Source organism: Acipenser ruthenus, chromosome 3 (assembly GCF_902713425.1).
Source record: "Acipenser ruthenus chromosome 3, fAciRut3.2 maternal haplotype, whole genome shotgun sequence".
NCBI classification, from domain to species: Eukaryota; Metazoa; Chordata; class Actinopteri; order Acipenseriformes; family Acipenseridae; genus Acipenser; species Acipenser ruthenus.
In genome coordinates, this window is record NC_081191.1 from 17,757,425 (window position 1) to 17,782,942 (window position 25,518).

At 35.8% G+C, this 25,518-nt stretch overlaps 1 protein-coding gene across 34 annotated transcripts in view; it reads left to right on the forward strand.

Moving 5' to 3' along the window:
* Positions 1-25,518, forward strand: part of LOC117394363 (regulating synaptic membrane exocytosis protein 2-like) — a 265,103-nt gene that overhangs the window by 158,514 nt on the left and 81,071 nt on the right. For 13 of the 34 annotated variants that reach the window (XM_059012647.1, XM_059012665.1, XM_059012645.1 and 10 more), the window contains 12 exons: positions 613-639; positions 3,178-3,246; positions 5,337-5,493; positions 6,525-6,632; positions 7,937-8,002; positions 9,635-9,742; positions 11,565-11,627; positions 12,175-12,237; positions 17,607-17,630; positions 17,743-17,922; positions 19,765-19,874; positions 20,612-20,644. In XM_059012647.1, coding sequence (XP_058868630.1) covers positions 613-639; positions 3,178-3,246; positions 5,337-5,493; positions 6,525-6,632; positions 7,937-8,002; positions 9,635-9,742; positions 11,565-11,627; positions 12,175-12,237; positions 17,607-17,630; positions 17,743-17,922; positions 19,765-19,874; positions 20,612-20,644 — 1,008 coding nt within the window. Of the gene's footprint in view, positions 1-612; positions 640-3,177; positions 3,247-5,336; positions 5,494-6,524; positions 6,633-7,936; positions 8,003-9,634; positions 9,743-11,564; positions 11,628-12,174; positions 12,238-17,606; positions 17,631-17,742; positions 17,923-19,764; positions 19,875-20,611; positions 20,645-22,582; positions 22,640-25,518 lie in introns of all 34 variants that reach the window. The other 21 variants (XM_059012652.1, XM_059012654.1, XM_059012668.1 and 18 more) reach the window with 10 other exon arrangements.

The window sequence follows — 25,518 nt, forward strand, 5'->3', positions numbered from 1 at the left end:
CTGCATTAATATACAGCTATGGACAAAAGTTTTGCATCACCTAGAATTTTAGGATTGAGACATAATAAAAAATAAAAAAAATCTATATGAACATAATTTAGATCTTTTGTTTAACATCATATAATCAAAGAAAATACAAGTCTACTGGAAGCCGTAATGGTAGTACAGTATTTCATGTTAGATTTTGAAACGTCACATTTTTCAATTTCTGTATAAAACTACACAGTGGTATGTAATATGTTAACATAACATTATTCAGCAGGTTTCATTCGACTATGAAGCAAAATTAGTTAATTCTATAGGGTGATGCAAAACCTTTGGCCATAGCTGTGGACCACATCATTTGCATGCACAAATACCCAGTTTTTCACAAATACCGGTTTCCCCAGTATTTGTGAAGCCCAGCATTTAAATTCTGTTGCTAGCATGTTCTTCAGATAATAAACTTCTGTGGCAAGCCATGTCTGTCTTTTCATTAAAAAAAAGGTTTATATTCCAAACATAGGAATACAGGTGTTTGAACAAATTACTTTTGTCATGTAGTTGATCTGATAACCAACTTCTCTTCATGTCTTTTATGTTTGTGTTTTGTTTCCTTCATTGTAATACCAGATAAAGGCCCATATTCATACAACCCAGGTAAAACGTTCTGCATGCCCAAGATGACGTATAAAATCCAAAAGTTTGCTGAGCAGTTGGTTTGCCCCTTTGCTTTTGTCCTTATGCTGAACTCCGAAAGGTGTGGCTCGCATATTTCCTCCCCATTAGCTAATGCAGCTGACCCTCTGAACTGCTTTACTGCTATACCCTCCACAGCAATTAGAGGATACGTTTGTGAGCTGAGCTTCAGATGTCAATTTGAGAAGCACACTTGGTACCATCTAAATCTGGGCTTTCCTTTTGCTAAGCATCCCCCCCCCCCCCCCCCGAAAAAAAAACAACAAAAAAAAACAACTTTAAACAGTAATCACAGTTATAAAGCAAACATCTAATAATTGTCACTAGAAGTAGGTTTTGACACTGTTAAATACCTCCCTCTGCAGGGCTTTGACATTATTATTATTATTTATTTCTTAGCAGACACCCTTATCCAGGGCGACTTACAATTGTTACAAGATATCACATTATTTTTACATACAATTACCCATTTATACAGTTGTTTTTTTTTTTTTACTGGAGCAATTTTAGGTAAAGTACCTTGCTCAAGGGTACAGCAACAGTGTCCCATACCAGGGATTGAACCCACAACCCTCCGGGCAAGAGTCCAGAGCCCTAACCACTACGCCACACTGCTGCCCATAGTATTACATCCCATTTTTAGAGTAGCAAAGTATCATGTCGTATTTGTGGTAATCACAGTTAAGACGTCTTGGAAGAATTAGGACTAATTCTCGAACCCTTTGAAGAATTTTGGAACTTGCCCTAGAGAAGCCTTTGACACAGTTTGCCACATCAACCCAATAGTTGCTACAGGATTTGTTTTTCCATATATACTTTTGTGGTTAAGCATGTTACATCTTTAAAAGCCACGAAGTATAATCTAAATAGGCCCTTACCTTGAGCTGCTCCATTGCTGTTTTGCTTGCATACCATGGCTTGCATACACTGTTATTTATTTATTTATATTTTTATATAGCAAACCTTTCTAATCTACTTCACAGACAGGCTGTGTTTCAACGCCTCCCTGTTTGTATCTTGAGCAGCTGCTGTGGGTCCCGAAAGTGTTTAAAAACAATCCCTAGTCAGTGTTTCAGAGGTTGAGAGTGAAGTGAGATACAGCTTTGTTAGCCTTCAATGAAAGGAGGCATGGAACCTGGTTCCCACTCTCACAGTTTGGAGTTGACAGCTGAGCTCTTAAGGATCATGTAACAATGATCATAGTCAGACTAAACAAAAGGAAAAGTAGTACTGTATACGGAGTCCTGCAGACATAGTTACCAGTCTTCAGATATGGCTTTCAGATGGTCACAGTGGGTATGATGTGACACATTGCAGCTTTAATGGTATCATCTACATTTTCATATATATATATTACCTTTTATCCTAGTCTGCTTTTAAAATGTTTAATTTCTGAGATTAGGTCGTTTGGAAAATGACCACTAGGGGATCTGCCCCCTCTAAAACTGTGAGTTTTACAGCACCATTTATTTACCAAATGTTGCCATAGTTACAAAGGAGTTACATACCCCTAGTGATCATTTCTAAAATCACCTCCCTTTATGGTTGTTAGTAGGCCTGGTAAATCATGACATAAATAGAAACAGCAATAGAGCATAATAAATAAATAAATAAATAAATAAATAAATAATAACAATAACAATTAATAATAATAATAATAATAATAATAATAATAATAATAATAATAATAATAATAATAATAATAATAATAGGATACTAAACAGCTAAGAAATAAAATATTTTGAAAATGTAGTTACTATAAAGTAGCTCTTCAAAATGCAGTGTTAAATAAATACCAGTAAGAGGATGTAACATGTTTAAAACAATACAAATAAAACACCAGTACTTAAAGTTGTGTGTGGAGAACTAATGTTGTTGAGTATAAAAGTACCGTACACACCTCCACTCAGATACATACAAACTTACAAATATCACCGATCTACGAGCCTGAACAGTGACATTTTGAATGTTTCCGTAGCACCAAATATAAACGACTGGTGGAGATTAAAAAATATATATTTACAAGTTTTTGCCGGAATAACCCCCACTCCCCACCCAAAACCAAAAGGTATATGTATATTTTTGGGGGCTACATAAATGATGCTTTTACTCTGGTCTCTTGCACTCATCTTTTAGAATCAGGTCCTGTACAGTTGTCATTCCTTTTTTAATATTTGTCTGCTGCTGAAAACCCCTCTTATACTGTGTGGTGCGTGCTGTTTAACTGTACATAGACGTACAGGTTTCTGGTTTGGAGTGATTTTTGTCTGGAGAGATTTTGTGAATCTAAAACCATCGTGGAAAGTGATACCCTGGGCGGGATTAGTTTACCTTCACTGACCTCAGAAGGGAGTCACATGCCTGTAACATGAGCATCGGTATAATTGAGGCCAGTTCATCACCATACTCTAGGTTGGCTAGATTCAGAGCTGTAACGGAGCAGTCCCGACTCATGTCCAATCGCTGAACTCTCTTCTGTCTCTCTTCATTCTGCTTCAGGATCCCAGCGAATCAGTGACAGTGAAATATCTGACTATGACTGCGATGATGGAATTGGAGTTGTATCAGGTAATGAAAAAGAACGGAAAATGTGGCCCCAACCTTACAAGTTACATCCATTTCAGATATATACAGTACTTCCCATCTGGATCATCTGTTGCCAAATAATATAATATAGAATGTTTTTCAGTCTTAAACAAATAATTAAGATGGGGTGAATGGTTGATGAACAATATGGTATATGTGTGAAGACCAGAAACCGGTGACTAGGGAAACAGATCAAATGAGATTAAAGGTAAAATAAGCATATTGCAGTTTTGAAAAATCATTTTATGTGGCTGGACCTTACTCCCCAGACGGGATATCCCTCATGAAGGAGTTTGATGTTTACACATTCTTTTTTCCTAGGCTGAAATGTCCTAAGAAGGGCAAGTTAATTGGGAAATTGGAAGTCTCTTCATAAAATAATATATTCTTGTCCCTGGTGTTGTGGAAATAACCCTTGCCCTCTTTCATTCTGCTTTTATTATGTTATTGATTTTGACAAATTTACAAGATATGGTTCAAAACTTCTGAAGCCCTACTGAGAGTTGAGCAGCAGTGATCAAAATCGTAAAGAATGATCGATTTCATTATCTTAAAAAAAAGCATTATGACAGTGTAATATGTAAGTATTTTTCCGATTGTTGCAGGGGACAGGTTAATAGTAACACTTTTAGAAAAGACATGTTTGAGAACGTTTAGAAGCCACAGCAGCGTACACTTTTGACTTTTATAAAGTCACCTGACTGTGATGACTGAAACAGAAAATTATATACAAAGTGAATCTAAACTACAAAAATAATTATTTAATACTCATACCAAGTTGCTCTTTAAAGACAGACAGGGGAATGTCCATGCTCATGGCTTTGTCTTGTAATTTTACATGTAATGGGGTGAAGGGGGTAAAACAGGTAGTGCAGAATGCATGGCTGCAAACAAACTTTTCAAAATATATATATATGGAAAATGTTAACATCTTATTAATATACAAATCGTTTCTGCCTTTTATTGTTATTTTTGTGCCCAACTAAGCATGTTTATTATACACTGAAGCAGACTGCATGGTTAGTTATAGATTTTAATACCAGCAGCTATGAACCTTAGCCATTTTTTTACCATTTCTGATTGAAAATCATGGTCTTTCTCATGTTCACTGGAGTGACAATGTTTTAAGGAATAAGTCAAACAACTCTGAAAAACGTGCTCAGGTCCTGCATGCCACTTTTTTTATGTTTCATTCTGTGCAACATTTTAGCTGTTTATATAAAGTGGGACCACTGTAAAGTGGGTTTTGGGGGGAATTTCTTCAGGGATAGCCTTTCTTCATTATGAAGTGGTCAAAGGTCAGCCTTTGTTTTTAATTGTAGCGTGACCTTTGTGAGTTGAAGAGTACTGTACGATTATTAATAACTTATTTATTTTTACTGTGTTTCACCGGGTGTTGTATTGCTGACTTTCTAAAAGTGAACTGAAATATTTTTTTTTAACAAATACAAATGTGTTAGTTTGGCGATGATGCAGTAATTTAAGCTGCTGAATTTGGGGTAAGGATTTTCGTTTGGGTGCAGTGGTATGGAGGCTGTGTGGTCCAGTAGTTAAAGAAAAGGGCTTGTAACCAGGAAGTCCCCGGTTCAAATCCCACCTCAGCCACTGACTCATTGTGTGACCCAGAGCAAGTCACTTAACCTCCTTGTGCTCCGTCTTTCGGGTGAGACGTAGTTATAAGTGACTCTGCAGCTGATACATAGTTCACACACCCTAGTCCCTGTAAGCCGCCTTGGATAAAGGCGTCTGCTAAATAAACAAATAATAAAATGCACACACAAAAGGAGGCCATTCAGTTCTTAGTAGGGGATTGACCCCACAACTTTGTCCAAAGTCTCCACTTAATTTCCAGCTGTGTCCTTTGTCTGAAGACACTGAGAAAGAGTTTTAGTTGAAATGTTTGTTGTTGAATTTATTAAGTTTCTTTTAGTATTTCTAAAATTGGCTCTGGGTTAACTTTGCAAAATCATGAAAAGATTATTTAGGCTTCAGTCAAGTCCCCCCCCCCCCAATCCTGTTTTTGTGAGTACAACTTTTAGCTTGTGTTTTTCTGTTTGTGGTTGCCTTCACAGATTACAGGCACAATGGCAGAGACATCCAGAGCTCCACGTTATCAGTTCCCGAGCAGGTGATGTCGTCCAATCACTGTTCCCGCTCTGGGTCACCCAATCGAGGGGACAGTATGGGCAGGACACGGTCACGATCCCCCAGTGTCCCTCCTCCGCAGAGGTAAATTCAACTGTGGAGTGTGTGTGCATATGTGTGTGTGTGTGTGTGTGTGTGTGTGTGTATGTGTGTGTTGGGGGGCTGGTGTAGAGCATGTTTTCCAGGAACATTGAAAGGAATTTCTGAAATAATGCACATGTTCCTTGTGTAAAGTACAATTAGCCATTCAAACCTACTCTGGAATATGGATTCCACGGCATTGTTGTTGGCTGGGTGTTAAAAACAGGGCAACATGTTGAGTTTGTGAGACAAACGTTGCTCTAACTAATCTGTGCAATATATATATATATATATATATATATATATATATATATATATATATATATATATATATATATATATATATTACCAAGGGGGGTTATTGAATATACAGGTCATTGTATATGGAGTAAACCTGTGGTGTTAAATAAAATGATAAGGTTTAATTAAAAGGTGGATTTTCTCATTTTATTTTTAATGATACAAATTGATTTCCTACCTCTGAACCGTGCTGAAGAATGACACACTTGATAGGTTGCAGCAGATAACATTGTGTCCAGTAAAGGCACAACCGTATTGTTCAGCGTTGTCTACTTTAGTGATCTAAACATTTGGCAATTCTGTATTGGTGGCGTGCAAAGGAAATGTCCCACACTTTTTACCTGCCCACCCCCCACACCCCCTTCCCATTAGAGAAACCACTGCTCCTATGCCCATGACCCAAACCAAATGTAAGTTTATAATCTTGAGCATAATATCTGTCAGGGTGATGTACAATATACTAACAAATAATTTTTGCATGTTCTTTCACTTTTTCCAGAGACTTGACCCAAGCATATTAGAAGGGAAAAATGACTAATTTTCTGTTGTCTCTGAAGCATGAACATTTTCAATTCTACTGTTATTAGAAAGGGCAATTAGCAAAGCCCAAGAACTGCTACCCTAGCTATTTCCATGAGTTTAATTAGTGTTCAAAAAACCGCCACGCTCTAACGTCCATGGCGGTCGTCCTATAGCATAATATGTGACCCAAACAGTGTATTTCTGTTTCAAAGCCGGAGCTTGGACCAACCATCTCGAGGTTCCCACTCGTCTCCATCGCAGTACAACACAGTCAGCCGAATGGATAAACATCGCACGGACGACCACTACTCCCCAGACAGGTAGACAGAGCATGAAGCAATGTCTTGGTTCAGATGGAGCTGTGTGCTATGAGAATGTAACTAGAACCAACACACCCTAATTAGAAACTTATCATTGTTTTCATTCATGCAGAGACAGGAACATTTTTACCTTTAGTGTTCTAAATTAACTTTAAAATTTGCATTTTTTGCTTCAATTGCTTAAATACTTAAATCTTCAGTTCAGGGATTCGCAAATATTTTAATGCAATATAAAATGATGACTGGGTATGCTAATCTTTATTATATTATTATTATTATTATAAATGTTTTTTTTTAATCCCTCTATAAATCTGTTATGTTAGAATTAATTTTAATAAATTCCCTTACAAAGCCATTCAACGAGAGGTAATTTTGCATCAAATAATAAAAGTGGTACTTTATTCAGAGAGTGTCAGGAATTGGATTACTTTATAGGTTATGTGGTGTTACCTGTATATTAAATTAATACTAAGAATACTGCATGTTATTTGTTTATGTAGCTATTGCAGACGTGCAGATCTCCCCGCAATAGAATTTGGTCCAAGTTCAGGTTTCTGATATTTTTCAGCCGTTTTATAACACATTATGTATTTCCCCCCTTATATTACTCAATGGTAGACCATGTCCTGAACAGATGCTATCGGTTGCTATAAATATGACTGACAAAAAACACTGATCTAAGAGGATCTGAGATGAGCTCCAGCCAGCAATCTTGTGGTGACTGAGCAGCAGGTCCAGTCGTCCTCGATACAAATGTGTAAAATAAATGTTTATGACTGGTTTAATCTTTCCTGTACCTTTACAAGTGTGTCAAACCCCACCACTTCAAACTGAATCACCAACCGGTTGTGTTTTCCTTTCTAGCAGCATGCAGTTAACTTTATCAGATTCCATCTGGGCAAGGTATCTGTTAACAGGATATTGAGTAACCTCACAAAGTCATTGTGCGGCTTGCTCCACACTTTTAGAAAAAAAATGGCCCAATTTAATTCAAGTGTGCCATATTTATAAATCAAAAAAGGTCTTATATTTACTGATCATAAAAGGAGGGGCATCATTGAAATCACAGGCCATCATCAGCTGCTTCTGAGGGAGACCACAGCACATCACTCGTTTGCTAGAAGTTGCTTTAAAAAGGGTACCAAACAGAGGCAGATTCAGAACATTGAACCATCCAATAATCATTCTGCTTTACTCCAGCATTTTCACACTTTTTTTCCTCTTCTTTCCTATGCTTCTGACTTTAATCTTTATTCATTCAATGCCATACATTTGTCTTTCTGGTTTTTTTCGCATGGCTGCAGCCAGTATCTCACTCTACCTCGGTCCAGACACAGTCAGCCCATTGAGCATCATCACAAGGAACCCAGGTATACTGTGTTACCTGAGTGTGAATCAGTGTGAGAGTGCATGTGTGTCCCTTCATGTTTCAAACTCTTTAACATTGATACCCATCAGGGATTTTCGAAGGCAGTTTCCAAGGCTTATGTTGATACAAGTAATGGCACTGACACCCTCCAACATGGTACTGTAACATCGCCTGAAACATCTAGTTGGGAAGCAAGGGAGGTCACATTCAGTCATTATGTGATCGATCTGCTTATAAACAATTCAAACAGTATTTGTGTTAATGCCATTATCAACATAAAGCATTGCAAATATGCTCTAGTTATCTGAAGTAATCTGTATATACAGTATTATTTAAAATACAATACTATTCTAGTAATGATTTTGGAAACAACTGTATTGTAAGTGATTGTTCCTTCACTGCTGGCTAGACAGAAAGCTCTTTAATGTTGTGGATTGCAGCCTGGCTACACTGTGACAGAAGACTCTCTGAAAGAGATGCTCAGTTCCTAAATTGTCATGGTTCTCTGTCATTTAGTTGACATGCAGCAATCTACCTAGAAGAAGTCAACAGAAGAAAAAGAAAGAACATTTGTAATTGGATCATTGTGTTAATTACTGAGCAATTCGAAGATTTGAAAGTTCACAGGACATCTGAGGAATTGCAGGAGAGCTAGGTGCATGGTGGTGGATTGGTGACACGTGGGGCTGGATTTTTAAAACTGGAATCTGTGATTTTGTGAAATTTACATGAAAGATACAACAAATGTGCATGCTAAAAATCCGCTTATATGACAAATACTTCATGGGAATTGCAAGCTGAAGTGTTGTTTGTTTGGTTGTTTCCATAATTATTTCCTGCACTACTGTATATACTTGAATTCTTACTCTAACAGGTTTCACAAGAGCTCTAACGGTAGTCTATGGAGTGGTAACTGCTGTACATTTGTGTTCCTTAAATCTGACCAAAGCAATCATTAGGAAGCAACTCATTGGTGTTATTGCTTTACCTAACAAACCCACATTTGCAACATTACAATACTGTCTTAATAATTTAATATATTAGCACATAACTATAAGTGTGTCTAAACAGGAGTAAACAGGATATAAACTAGAATGTCATTAACAATATATTTAAGTGTTATTAAACCAAATCTAAAGCATAGAGGACGTAAGTTCATTGTACTTTATTTATTCATTTGTTCATGTATTATTTATTGTGCTGTTAGATCTAAAAATAAACTATAAAATTTAAAAATTAAACAAACATACTAACGTTAGCATGGTGGTCCTGGAAGCTCAAATCTACAGCTCGCTGCTTCTTTTTTCCTGCTTCAGGTTTTTTTTTTTTTTTTTATAGATCTGTAGTAAAATACAACCCTGTGCTGTTTGCTCTGTGAAAAGTAGTCCAGCAGCAAAACACTATCCATTCTTCCCCTTCATTGTTTTGTGTATGTGTGTCTATACAGTATATAAGATCATATACATGATATATACATACAGTACTTTGGGTGCCAAGGTAGCCAGGTGCAGTGCTTTTAGAAGTGGATCTTGTTATGCAGTAGCGCGCTGTGCGTTTCCTCTATTTGCTGCCTTTCCCATTCCAGTCTGATGTTGCTGATTTCTGTTGACCTTCTCTGATAACTTTTTGGCAGCAACAACCATATCATGTACCCCATCTGTGGTGAAGATGCAGTCAGGTTACTACGTTCCCATAAGATGTGCCGTACATATTCTGAGGGTGCTTACAATGATCTTGAGAGGTATAAATGCTAAGACCTTCTATTTCTTGTGTGTGCTTTTTTTTTTTTTTTTACAATAGTTCCATACATATGCCACATACCATGTTTGAAAACTGTGCCTTAGATCCCATTTGGATAATGATCATTTCTATTACTATTAATAAGAACTAATGGCTCTGTCGTTTGGTTAAATACCATTTACACTCCTCTCAAGCTCATGGGCAGTAAGGTGATTTTAGAAATGACCACTGGCGGTGTGAAACTGTAAATTCTACCCCCTCTTCAACAGCAGCATCAGTGACTTAATAGAAAATTCCTATTCAAAATCAGAAGTTCACACCTCTAGTGGTTGAAGCCATTGGTTAAATATTGAAGGCTAGATTGCCTTGTTTTTTCCACCTTATATAAAACACCATTACCTAACAGTGACACCTACTCGAAAGACAAGAGCAGAGCCGCTGTGAGTTCATTGATATCTGGTGTCAGGTCAAGTGTCTGCTGCTCAGTCTGGTGTATGTGTACTACTTTAACCAGTAGTATATCTTAACTTCATTTTACAGTTTGCACACGTTTCACAATGTTATGCCCCCTTCTGGTGCAAATAGCATCAGAATCCGCAGTTTTTTTTTTTTTTGTTTTTTTTTTACAGCATTACACTTTTAGCAAACTAAGCCACTGTGCTAGCATGGCATTTTTAACATGGTTGTGGTTTATGATGGTTTTAATACATTACTATACTTTCCGATGGAACTGGTTTAGTATTTCACAGTATTTAATTAATACACAGTATTACACTAATAAGGAAATAAACCCACACTTACAGGCACATTATTATTGCATCTGCAAAGGCAAGATCAAGCATAAACACACACATGAATAAATACGTTACATTAACACAGCTTCAAATGATCTGCCCTCTTATGAGGGTTCTCTTGCTATTAGAATTTTTTTGTTTTTTTCTTTCCACAATTAAACCCCTTTATCGCTATCAAATATATGTCTTTACCTCTGTAGCATACTGTACAGTATTCTCAAAGCTATTTACTCCAAATCCAATTTTTTATCTGAAAGAAAAAATAAACACCATTACCATTCTAAAAGCAAAAAGAAACAACTTAAGACTACTTACAAGTTCCTAAGTTAAAAGTATATGTTGTCTGTATTTAGTTTGGTAAATTAATTAGGTGTCTCTCTCTAATTAGCCCTATGTGTCTTCTTTATGTTAGGCATTCTTTCTGACTGATCAATTAGAAATGAACATACTCTGATAGGGCTGCACAGCTTTTCTGTGTGGATTATATTTAATAAGATACACTAGGAAAAGAAATGGCATCGGTGGATTTAGGTCATTTACTTATAGTTTCTCATGCCTGGTAGTGTGAGGTGTAACAGGTCATATGACAACTAGTCAGTTACTTGTTTTTGGCAACTGACCATCAGTTCACTTAGAGAACTGCTACTAAATCATTAATGCAGTACTACTAATATTGCACAAGCAGTAAAAACTATAATAATAATAATAATAATAATAATAATAATAATAATAATAATAATAATAATAATGTTATTGTGAATTGTGGTGAATACTAATAATAATAGTCATAATAATAATAGTGCTAATAAGTCATCCACCAAAAATATGGAAACATGCATTTGTCTAACTCCAAAAGAGACTGAACATATTTATTATTGTTATTATTATTATTATTATTAATAATAATAATAATAATAATAATAATAATAATAATAATAATAATAATAATAATCACTGTGTGAATCTAAATTGCTTCTGCAGCCAAAGATTTTACAAACGGTTGTCTATTTCATTTTGCGTTACATTCAGGAGGATTATGCAGGAAAGGAGAGTGCCTAAACTGTATGATGACTCTGCCCATTCCCCTGAAAGGTATATTTGCTTATATAACATTGATAGACATCTGCAGTAGATGTAGATGTAGATGATACTTGAGCTTACAGATATAACTTTACAAATAATGCTTTGTCAGTGGCTCTAAAATCTTTTAACAAAAAGCTAATGATATACAGTACTATATTTAACTATAGAAATATAATGTATACTTGTAAGTCCGTTTGCAAGTATTTCAAACACATGACTGAATGACTGTATATAATAATGTGCTGTTTCAAGGTGTACTGTAATACAGGGATAATGTATTTATACAATTCATTCTCCCAGTAATTTGTATCTTTTTCCTTATTCCTCACTAGACTTATTTGCCCTAGACTCAATTCTGTGGTATATGTTTACATGAATGGACAGAGACAGAGAGAAAGCCCCCATATAGTTAATTTTTTTTTCTAATACATATTATTTTGATTATTATAAATATGCTTTTCATGTCTGTTTTTCTGCTATAAGTTCATAAAGGGTTAATATTTAATTAACCAGCAATAAAATCTCACGTTTATTTTATTTTTCTTTTGTTTTAAAGATGGTACAATGGCCCTAGTTCATGGTCAAATCATGTAGTGAATGGTACATGTGAGGACTTCAGGTAAGGTGTCAGGTGACTGTAGTGTAGGCTAGATGCTTGCGTTAGAGGCCCTTACATCCAAACTGAGAGCTGAGATGTTTGGATGCTTTTTGCAAAGGGCTATTTTGTTTGTCGTGTGCCGTGCTTGGATTTGCTTTCATAACTTTTATAGTCTTTTTTTTGTTGTTTTTTTACTAAAGCAAGAGTCCTTTGACTTCCATGTTTACAGAATGTTTGAGGTTACATACGTTAACTTTATCAGGGACACAAAATTGAACATAATACTGTATGAAAACATGATTCACAAAATACTTGTTTCAACACACAAGCATGCAAATATGGTTTGCATGGTAAAGGAAATGATTTGTATATAATATCCATATGGAAAAATACTATGCATCATAAAATAGTCATACATTCTTTCAAACAGCCACTGACGTTTGACATTATATGCACTAAAAGTTATTTGCCTGATTGGTGCAAATGATTTAGGTTAAACAATGAAGCATAGTTTCTGGAAATAGTACCTATTTGTTATTTTGACATAATTAAAGAGAATCACAACAAAACTGGTGTGAATATATATATATATATATATATATATATATATATATATATATATATATATATATATATATATATATATATATATCGTTTTAAATGTTACAGAATATATTTAGAGTAATTTAAAGCAGACTGGTCATTAAGGAACAAGCAGTAGCGATTATTATATCAGTATCATATACATATTGCATTCTATTTCCCACAGTGCATACAAGGTCTACGCAAGTAAAGGGTAGGACTGCAGCATGATTTTAATACAGTATTTCTGTATTTTCAGTGAATTTCCTTTTCTTCAAAGCTAACGGAACATATTCATTTTAAGTTTGACAAGCTCTACATTCACTTTTGTTCAGTCCAAATTATTGTTTTTTATATATTGTTACAACATTTTATATATTGATTTGTCTGTTTCGAATGATATTATTACACCTCAAGTCAATATTTGACTCAATTATAGTGTTATAGTTTCAACCGCAATAACATTACAAGCCAATGTAATGTTCCTAGTTGAAAATGCATGACTGGAAACAATTATTCTGTGGACTAGATTGATCCGCTGCTTGGTCGATTCATATAGTTTGCTGTAAGATCATCTTAAAGGGCACATAAGGACCTTTTTATTTTATTGTGTTACATGTTCCCTTGTGTTGCTACAGCTGTTTACGTAAGGTGTGTGTATTGTTTTCTTTTTTGACCTCTGCTGTTGTAAACAGTTGTAGCAATACATGGGAACATGTAACATAAAAAAGGTCCTTATGTGCCCTTTAACAAGTTATGTGATGGTGGTCCACTATGAAAGGCGCTATATAAAATAAAGATTTATTGATTTATTGAGAAACAGTAAAGCAAGTTTGGCTTTTCATACACTTTATTTAGAATATATGTATAAACCAAATCCCAGAATTAAGTTAAAGAACCAATTAAAATAAATAAAATTAAATAACAAAATATTATTTCACATCTGAATAAACCAGGGGTCAGGTAGATTTTGAGTCTTGAGTAAAGTTCTTACTGCGCCTTAGAAACAAAGTCCAAACAAATGAAACCAGGTGCGTAGATCCCCATATACATGTAGTAGCAGAAATCGAAAAGGATCCGCACACTGTGATCAGGAGAGTGGCGACAAAGAAACCACTACATGATCAAAGGAAGCGAAAAAACATCCTTGTATTTGACCAAAGAACAAGCAAATAAAGAAATAAAGTGCTCACTGCCAGTGCAAACGTTTCGGTCGTTTTACCATCTTCAGAGCTAAACAGGTTAGGAACACCTGAGTATTTAAAGTATTGATCATTTAATTAACTGTGTTTGCTCACCCATAAACAATGTGTTGTAGTGAAAATATGAAATGTTTCCATTGAGTGTAAACGATTCTTCTAAATGCAACAAAAGTAATAAACACAGCTTGCTAATGGGGAGGGTGTCATGTTGCGGTGCTATGACAAGCTAAAGCCACAAAAAATACATATTACAACAAGCAAATCATGTGTGATTGTTCTATAGGGAAGGCTTGTGTATACTGTATATAGCTAATAACATTGCAGTGTGAGAAATTAGTCAATCTACATTAAATGTAATATTTAAACATCATTGCCAGCAGGTAGTGCAGTATAATATATGTTTCAGTTACCAGTCCCAATTTTGGAAGTACGTTTTTAAACAGAGCACAATAACCCCTGATTATTTCCTAAAGTCTACATTTTGCACAATTTTTTGGAAATTATTCTGAATGTTCATATCATAGAAGTCCACATAAGTAGTCTCTTGCTAGTTATTGTAACTTTATTGGTGCCTTTTTGTTTGACAGAATAATAGGTAGTAAAAGCTTTGATAAGTAGATGTGGAGCAGATACTATCAGGCATATAGCTTTTGGAAGTTATATCAGTGTGCTTTTTAATTCAAATAAAGGAGTGAGACAGTGGATGTTGTGCCAGACTTAGCTTCCCATTTTGAAGCTGAACCCTATGATCCTGAAGAAGATGTGAGGTCATATCTCGCTTAGATTCAAGAGTAGATTAGCGTTCTTCCCACATCTATAATTGTCTTAGATTTGTGAGGAAGGACTTCCCCCTACACAGACTACGTCATTTACAAGCCACTTGCGCACTTTCAATTGTTTGACACATTTCCATCCCTCCACCTCCCCCACATCAGCTTTGTAGTTGGCCCTTGGTCTCCCTCTCTCTCTCAAGGCCCTTTGAACCAAGTGGGTTTGAAGCAAAATGTTTGCTTATTTAAATACATTGTGTTGTGGAAGATTGTCCTGAACTACTGAAGTTAAATTAGATTACACCCTTAGGTTTATTTAATTTAATTCCCTTGTGGAGTATGTATTTTATTAAGCAAATTATTAACTCATTTTTTGTATGTACTGGTAACGCTCAATGTTAAAAAAACATATACAAATTAAATTGCCAAATGTTTGTGTTTCCTGCTATTGGATTCATTGTCAGTTAATCATTGGTCACACTGTTATCAAAACCATCATGTGTATTTATGGTAACAGAGCAATGATCAAGTGGCACTGCTGCACTGCTTTTCACAGAGGAGGTTGTAAAGACATCTATTCTGTAACATTGATATTTTTTCCTGTTTCTATCTTTGAACCGCCAAATCTCATCATAGTAATTAAGAGCTGATAGAACCAAGACTAAGGGGTAGCTGTACTAAGATGGGCCAGTCACACCGCAAACATACCGCAATTTGCATTTTCGTTGCAACACTTAGCAAAGTAAACATTTTGTCGTATGTACTAAGAGAAAATATGTTAATGAAGAGAGATGCAATATACTAATTTAAATATCTGTTGCGTCTTCTTAGCATCTTCTTTATATATATAACATAAAAATGAAAGGCAGTTTAATCCCATCAGAGTCTATAGTGTGGCCCCACCTTCACCCCCAAAAAGATTTCACATACCGCACACACATACATTTATAGGGCTCAATGCATTTTAAATGTAAATCATTATGCTAGTAAAATCAAATGAATACCTTGCGCATTTTCGTTTTACTTTAGCATACTGGTAACATAAAATAAATCATGCTGCTGCATTGTACACATTGGTCTAGAATGCGAATAAAATATATATATATATATATATATATATATATATTTTAATTATTATTAGTTTTAACTTGGACTACTTGGTAACCTTGACAATTGACACAAAATAGATCATGGTCCTATACAGATGCTTAGAGTGAGCTGGATGGGTTAGCGGCACATCTGTGCCAGAAATGTCATAAAAAATTGTTTTCAAGGATTGTAAGTACACCTGCCTTTCGTGAAAATTACGTACTTGGGTGTTTGCCTCAGAAATGCAACTGACAACGCATGAGAAAAAGCGGACTGGGAAATGCCAGCAACAATTACGACAGTTACGATAGTTCTTAACAAATTGATGTAATTGTAAGTGTCGCAATTGGCAGCTTTCGTACATCTCATTATAATATTTGAGAACCCTCATTTGCACTATATCCACCCCCTTTTTGTGAATTTATGCAGGAACGCCCATAACTACATATTCATCTAAGCTTGATCCGCAAAAAAAAAAGTGCTGCCGCAAAGCACTCCCTAAAAAGTCACAAATAGCATTGAGCATGTTTAGTACATTTCACCCAAGACTCGTTTGCAGCTGGTTTGCGGCTGTTGCGACAGGTGCAACACTTTAGTACATCTACCCCTAAAAAGGTTAACTTTTGCATAAAACTCAAGCAATTCTTACCCCACCATGAAGATGGTGAAAATGGAGGGGCTCATAATTCAATTCAAATTTAATGTTGTCTTTGTGACACCCACTAACAAAAAAAAAGTTTGGGATAAATGGATTAAAAAAAAAAAAAAAACTCATTGTCTAGCCCTGTATGTCATGATAGTAAAACACCACAGAAATAATCAATTTTATACATGATTCCTAATGAGCAGGATTATTCATAAGCAATGCACCATATGAAAAAAAAGATATTGTTACAGAACATGTTGAAATGGAACTACACCATTGGCAGTGCACATGGAAATTAAAGTAGCACGAAACTTTGTAACAACGCTTTTGTGTGACTTTGTTTTGGCCTCACTAAATACTTTTAATGGAAGGCATCTGCTTCACGACAGACACTTTACTTATGAGGTACAGTATATCAAAAATGTATTTGTCTGTCATGACTATTTACTTATACATTGAGACCAAGCAAAAGAAAACTTTCTTTTTTCTATGGTGTGTTGTGTAGGAATCACCCTTTATTCAATTGATTAATTAAAGTGATACTTTTTATGGGGTCTTTTGTTTTGTTTTGCATTGAAGACGCATACTCGTAGAACATAAATGTATGTTGTTGAGCTCTTGCAGTTTACTTAAACAGTATGAAGTTTTCATGTTAAAAAGGTGTTTTAAAACATCATCTTCAATGTAACCAATGGGATGGTTTGTAGCCCATTTTGGATGTCATCAAGCTGCCTCTTTAGCACATTAGCCACAATAACAATTAGCCATGTCTTGAAGTTTCCCCTTTTTCTGATTACATAAGAAGTGTTACCATATAGACATTTTGTGTATTTTTATGTCACTTTTCCCCCCGACAGCTCTCAGAAGACCCAGATCTGAATGTTCTTGTATCAGTAATCTGACATTTAGGGAGGGCTTGTTGAGCTTTCAAAAGTCAGTTTATTTTAAGGTTAACTGTAAATTATTTTGTAGTTCATTCCCAAAGTCACATTGATGACTAGGGAGAAGGGTGTAAGCTAGATGTCTAACGCTAATTGAAACTGTGTTTTGACTTTTTCCAATTCTGACTGGCCTTTTTGTCTGCTCTGTGCTTTTATCCAGCAATCTAAAAATACCCATAACCAGGTAAGACCTGAGAGGCCGTGTCTCGTTCACGGGGGTGACCTGGTGAATTATGATATGTTCTGCTTGATTTAGGTAATGGGTCAACTGAGTGGTTTTCTGAATAACATTGCAGGTATTGCGAAGCCCTGGATAGACATGAAAATACAAGGTCCAGATCCGCAGATCAGCGCCCAGTGCTCGAGCGGACTAACTCCCGCTCCCGGTCCACCGAGCGCCCCGACTCTAACCTCATGAGGTCGATGCCATCTTTAACATCAGGAAGATCTGCCCCTCCCTCACCTGCCTTAACGAGGTGACCCAGACCAATCAAAACAGCCCGACTAATTCAATCCCGAACGCCCCCCACCCCCGCCAACTCACCTTTTATTTTTCCTGTAGTACAAGTGGTGTATTTTTTTCCATCCTAGAATAGCTACTAGAAACAGTATATACTAACTTCCTTTATTTTAGACACACTACTTATATTCTTCAATGGATATAATGGTGTGGGACTCATTGTGGCTTATTTACTAACATATTTATATATTTAACAACATCTGTTTTTTGTGGTTCATTAGGAAAACCGTGGATAGTATCCTGCATTTGGCAGTTCATGGCTACCTACTTTTTTCTTGCAGCCTTAAAGAGTCTTCTGCCCGTGTTTTGACATTTGACATCACTCCTGGAACAGACATCATAAAACCTTTAGAGATGGAAGTTTTGCAGTCCATTCAGCCAGATTATGTGGTGCATCTGGAATCATTGTTTGCTCACAGCTAGAATGATGTACTATATGTCTAGTTAATAAATGCAACAGATAGACAACGTTTGTTTGATTTGCTGATACAGTACGTAATGAAGAATGCACACACAGGCTGTGCATTATAAGCAAATTAGGGATGGGTGAGTCCATTTTAATTTGGAATTTATGTGATATTAGTAAGTAGAGTGCTGTGCTATAATTGAGTTATATTAAAATTATAGCACCACAAAAGCCATAGTAGGACTAGTGTCATTACATTACATGACTCTAAACGTCATGATTGCTATTGTGGTATTTCATTTTTATTTAACCCTTAATATCTAGTCCAGTATATTGTTGAAATTATTCCTATAACTCCCAGAAAAAATATACAGGGTGTTTAGGATTTTTATTAAGGCTTCCTTATTGTGCTACTTTCATGGAAGGGAGAACTCAACACTGTTTTAATATCACATACAAAAAATCACCAAAACTTGTACATGGAGATATATCTTAATAATAACAAACTTGCTTAAAATGGTCTGCATAGACAGTGAAGGAATAGATCGATGGAAATAGACAGTACAAGTAAAATACATGTATTTGAATTTTTTTCTAAAAATTGTTAGTATTTAGTATTTTTCCTAAAAAAAATACGTCTCAGCTGGATTTCATAAGTCAAAACAGGGCCGAGATCAGAACAGGCAGTTGCCACCCATCCCTAAACAGAACTCCTTTGGGGTAATACAGTCCTCACTTGTGTACCGCTAAAGGGAATGGACATCTCTTTCGAAACATTCCATTCAAATCGTAAAAAAACATATATTCTCAGGACACTTAATCTGTGTCAAATCATTTAACCAATATCCTTGTGTGACCCCAGGGACCTATAGATTTAATTTTATTGTGCACAGTATACTGCACTGGGGATCACAGGAGAATATATGCTGATGTATGAAAAATACAGTTATTTAAGTAAAAAAAACAACATATTTATGCGTACAGTATATATATGTAGAGAGGTAATATGTTTGTGTGTCTGTGTTAATGTGTGTGATAGTTTTTCATTATATATGCGTGCTTAATATGTATCTATACAATATGGTGGTTGTTTTGAGCATGTCATCTTCAATGTGTGTACATATATCAATACTTATATATGTAGAGAAAGAGAATTAAAAAAAAATGTCGTCTTCTGTATCAGGAAGACGTTTTGTCCTAAAGCGTGTGCTTTTTTCTACAGTTTTTTGCAAACTCTTCCTCTCACAGAGTACTGATGTGGAAGCATTTTTTATCTGGTGCCTGAGGAAATGAGGTGTACGTTGAGGATAGGCTCCCCTTCCTCCCATGGTGTTCCTGTGAGAATCTGTGAGCCGTGACCACACCAGACTAACTCCCCCTTGTGTCCCACAGGTCGCACCCTCGTAGCGGATCTGTCCAAACAAGCCCCACAAGTACCCCCTTGACTGGACGCAGAGGTCGACAGCTGCCACAGCTTCCACCAAAGGGGACGCTAGAAAGAAGTGAGTGAAATGCTCTTTTAAAATAAGCCTTGTGCCAAGATGCAGCTTTGGCTGGTGAAAGATGTTGGGGGTGTTGTCTTTGTGGTAGGAAAAGCTCATCAAAGCTGACAAAAGGGCTGGTTAAAGCTCATGAGCAACATCTGGAGGCTAGTTCTTTTTCTGGTTGTATCAGTTTTCTCCTTTTTTTTAGTGTCATTGGTTTTATTAATTGATTGGATCAATGTAACTGTTCTTTGGAAATTTGCTTCACTATAGTATTGCATGTAGTTTACAAGGTTGCCTGGTAAAAGCACATTATACCCTAATTGTGAATTAATCCATAGTCAGTATTTACTGGTTTTCTTGCTGGAAAGGTCTATTGATGATAAGTTAAAGATGTTTGAGAATTCATATTGGTGGATAGAAGATACATTATGAAGCTGCTGTTATTTACTTGTGATTTACTTGAGGCTGAGAAGGTGATTTAAAACATAAACTTTCACCAGTTTAGGGTAAAACGTGTCCATTGTATTGTATGTTGTCAGTCTTTTGTGAGTTATTTGTGTTTAATTATATGTGGTTGTAACTGGAATGCCTTCAGAAAGTGGAGGTTTAAAATGTATATTATTTTAATGTAGTTTGTTTGTTTGTTTATTAATTTTTATTTTTATTTGTTTATTTATTTATTTAGTTATTTATTTATTTTACATTTTTATTTAACATTTCTGCTTTTGGTTCCTTTTTTCATTTCTTCCCAGAAAGTGGAGACGAAGGATTAGAGCCTTATGAAGGTCTGTAACTCAAATGCAGGGTTTAATTTTGTAGAAAGAGCCTCAGGAGGCTCGGTTTCCAAGAATAAACCCTTCTGCAATAGGTGTTAATTGGTTTCGACAGGCTGAACTCTCTGTGCTTATTCCTCTGTAAACTCTGTGAAAAAACTTTCTTTTGCCAAGCTCACTGCATGAAACCAAGTAATGTCTGTTGCAGTGCGTGTTTTTGTTTTTTCTGTTGGTGTGTGTGTGTGTGTGTGTGTGTGTGTGTGTGTGTGTGTGTGTGTGTGTGTGTACTACAGACACTGGGTTTAGATATTGTAGATATAAGTGTTACAAACTATTTCATTACACATTTTTTCAATTTGGTAAAATGTTGTCAATATTTTAAATAAAATGTCAGGATAATAAACAAATTCAGTACAAGAACAAATAGTCATTCACTGACATTCTTGTGTGAGAAATGTTGTACAACTGTTGTAGACTGTTGCAGTTCCCTGATTCATCTTACTTCAGCCAATCTCTGTTGTGGCTTCATGTACATCAATTTACATTTCAATGTCTGTGATCCAATTATAAATGACACAGGGGCTTAACAAGCAAGAAATGGGACACTTGAATTGGCCCAGGACTTTTGTCGGGTTAAAGCCTGATGAGACACAAGCACACCTTCAGTGTTCGTCTGCCAATCCCCTTGACTCCAATATAGAACAATTCTTTTAGAAAAGTGAAATACTCTTCATGAAAAGGTGATTAATGAAGAGGCACTTTTTTATTAATCCCACTGGGCTATAGCAGACAACTTCTTTCCTAGCCTGTAGTTAATAAAAATAACTAAGTTGGCTTCAGCTGCTACAGAAATACTAACATGTAGCTGAGCTGGAACCTTCTATCTGTAGGAAGCATGCTCCACAACAGCCAGGCTGTTTGCAGTTAGGTATTAGGTAGTGTCTAGTAAATCTCCTGGTACAGAGCTTGTTGTAACACCTTTGTGTGTTCAGCACGTGGCAGATAACAATTAACAACCTTTAAATGTCAATTTCTGAGGGTGGATGCTGTGGATTGTGTGAAACAAGGATTGTAGTTTATTACATGAATATTATAGTTTAATTTGATCTCTGTGATAGTATCGTGGTGAGGTAGCTGCGTCTTCACATCTGTGATACAAAAGGCCAACCTAGAAGTGTAAAGAGTGATAACCAGTGGCCAAATCAACTTTCTTACCTCTTATTCGCATAAGCAATATTAGCACGTTGTCACAGGTTCTCTTTTTGTGCTAAATGCCTTGCTGGTTTTGCATGTAACTGCTTCCCAAACTACAATGTGCACATGAGAAATCTTCATATCCAATAATATGGGGACCAGTGGTAATGATGAAAATGCTAAGAACATTTTAAAGTCTTTGTTGTTATTTATTTTAGTAATTTCACAGGTGTTTGTATCAGTGACATTTTGAAATTGACCTTCAAATAGGACTTGAAAAAAACATTTTTTAAAACTGCGGCTACAGTACTGAAGCTATTATAGTTTTATATGTATGTATTATTAGTATTTGATGCCAGAACCATGTTAAGCATGAAAATATCAGTAATCAAATGTCAATACTCAGCAAATTATATATATATATATATATATATATATATATATATATATATATATATATATATATATATATATATATATAACACACAAAGACCTGGTATAGTAAATGGTCAGATAAACCCAAGCGGAAGCCCCTTTAGTATAGTATACAGTAGCACTGCCATACTGTAGTGCCATACTGTACTTAGTACTTCATTTTTGCAATTGGGTAAACAGTAATATTTTAACACATTACTGCAGTATATGTGCATTTTCATCTGTCTTGTGCTCTGTTTATTGTCTGTCTGCCCTTTGCCTTGTCACTGTACCCTCCACCATGTCTGCATTGTCTTTGTCTCATGAACCACACACCCACAGAAGAAGCAGGGGAAGAGAATGAGCAAACTGAACACGAGGGGTCAGAGGTCGAGGCAGGTGTGTCTCACAGTGCTGTCACTTAGCCTAGGCCACACCCTTACCCCTGCTGGAAATTCTAGTGTGACTTGATTTGGGGCATGCATTCAATAGTTTCTTGCTGATTAAGAAAAAAACACAACACCACAGGCTTATAAACCAACATATCGAATACATTACTTAAGAGAAGAATTTCTACTTTTGTGATAGTATTGGAGCACTGATTTAACAAAGAAGCAACCTAGAATGGTGATTGTCGACCCATGACCCTCAGAGCAAATCTGTGCTGCTTCTGCAAACTTTACACTGACAACCAGTTACGTAATTTCTACTGTTGTGAATAACTATTGTGATTTTGATACTGACACAGTATACTGGTAAAGGTAGAAAATACTGTTTTAAAAGTGCATTGACATTGAATGGTCTAACGAAACACAATACGAGGGATAAATGTGACAACCACTTTCCTAGACAACAGACTGAGCACAATTAAAAAAATGGGTGGCCAGAGAGAATGCCTGAAATAGTTTGGTCTATACTAACAAAATTCTTTGTTAGTATAGACCAAACTGTTCTTTTAATCTGGCATTTAGCAGAGTAAGGTACTTTCCTGTTATTTTTTTCTCTCACGAATCTAATACCAGCTCCAACCATCCTAAATCAGTACCTGTCAATGCTGGAATTTCTAACAGGGTCCTTTTACTCAATTTTCCCCCAACTAGTGTTTTCTATTTTAGTTTTTGTTTTTGTCCTGCATGCTAGAATTGTAAACTATGTATCATGAACTAGCCATAGAGTCTGGCACCTCAATGATACATGCATTTATACAGGGCATATAGTGAGTAGTATAAACCAAATGTCCTGTTTATCAAAATTAAATTACTTCCTGTTCTTGGACTTTAGGTGTTTGTGTGTGTGTGTGTGTTCCTTTGTGCTGTGTTACATGGTAAACGCCTAAAACAGAATGCTGCATACATTTGTGAAACCAAATCATAACTTTTATTGACAAATGCTGCTGCATTGCAATGTATTTTTTCCTTTTACAGTAAATGTAGCTTTGCCTTTGTGTCCAGTGTTTCAAATTTGCCCATTCTCTAATTTGCCATAGGCTAGCCTTATAAGAATATTAATACATTTTCTTTGGAATGGGTATTGTTTCTGTTCATTATAATGAATGTATTTCACATGCAATGCATTTACTACTGTGTCCCTCTATTTTGTAAAATAGAATACTAGGGTACCTGGACACCCCAGTATCATTAGAGGGTTAAACTTGCAGCATTCTGTAAGAGTTAGTTATTGCATACTTTGTTTTTTACATAACCATGCGTTTTTATTTTTCATTAACACCAATGTCTGTTTTCAAATGTCATTAAGATTATGAGGAGAAACCTCAATGTCCCCCTGTTAATGGGAGAAAAGGCAAGTTGCTTAGTCCCTGTAATGTGTGCTAGTTTTCCTTGTTTTATATATGTGATCTTATTAACATAGACGTGATATGCATGTTGGTAATCAGTAGTGATTTTAATATATAGGTTTCCGTTCCATTGGTAGTTTATTGTGTGCAGTGCGTTTAATATTAGAACACAAGCTGTCAAAAGCTGTTAATACACATTAGCTGTAATGCAGGCCTCATACTGTACAATCTGATGGTCCTAGTTACAGTATTCCAATAGAGCACAGAGTTCACCTGAATTGGTGCCACTCTCATTAAGCCCCACAACAACTGAATGTGGAGCAACAGTGCATTGAGTGTCCAGCTACAGTTTAATCCCCAAAATGACTGATTTAGACACATACCCAATTAAATGTGTCTTTTTAAAAATCCCACAGTCTCTTAATAGCCTACAGAACTGAAGACATGTGTGTTCTAATTGTGATATTTACCTCTCAGGTGGGCATTTGTGTTTGATTTGGCTCCATAATCAGGCTAAGTGGGCTAAAACCACCTTCTTGACAACTATTACTTTATTATTTAATTTGCATCTCTTGTTGCATCTCTTAAGACCTTCAACTGAAACTAAAGCATTAGCTTTCAAAGGACAGTGTGTATGTGAAAAGTACATACTGTATGTTTGCCATATTTCTCATAATTGATAATGCATCCTATTGGCAGACATTAAAAAAAAAAAGATATTGCTCCAGAAATTGATATTGGTACAAATATTTAAAATTAATTATTCCATTAGGAGACATAGCCTTTACTATTTCATATTCAAATAAACAAGTTAAGTTAAGCATACCAGATTGCTGGGAAACTAGATCATTGGAGTACTGTTTTATACTGTAATCGATATAAAGCCTTGTGTACAAATACAAATAGATCATACAGCATTGACATTATAAACTGTTGCTGCAACTTCTTTTTCGGAAAGGCAAGGAGAAAGAAAATAGTGCTGCATTATCAAAACATGTCTTACATTCAACTAACCAGCAGATGGAGCAAAAATTCTTATGATTCAGGGACGGTCAAAAGTGCTGAAACATGAGAAGCTCTCAGCACTGTAAAGCATGCCTGAGTAGATGATCACAGCTATCCAAATGTGTAATGCTTAACCAATTATGTTCAATAGTAGTTATTTGCCATAAAGAAAATGAACAAAACAAGATTGGTTCTGTTCAGGATAGACTTGTTTTAAATACAGTACCCAAATGTAGTGCTAATTCTATTATCAATCTGGTGCTGTTACTGTGTATTGTTGTATTGTTCTGTGCAGAATTGGAATTGTAAACACTGCATAGTGCAGCACCTTGCTGAATGAACAAAACTATTCTCAGAGGGGTAGGAAAGGAAAGTTGCACAATGTTCGTAGTGAGAGTGGTGTTACACAAATCAGGTCACATTTAATCCTTTCATCTATAACAATTCACTCCAGTAAATAAAGTAAAAACCTGTGATA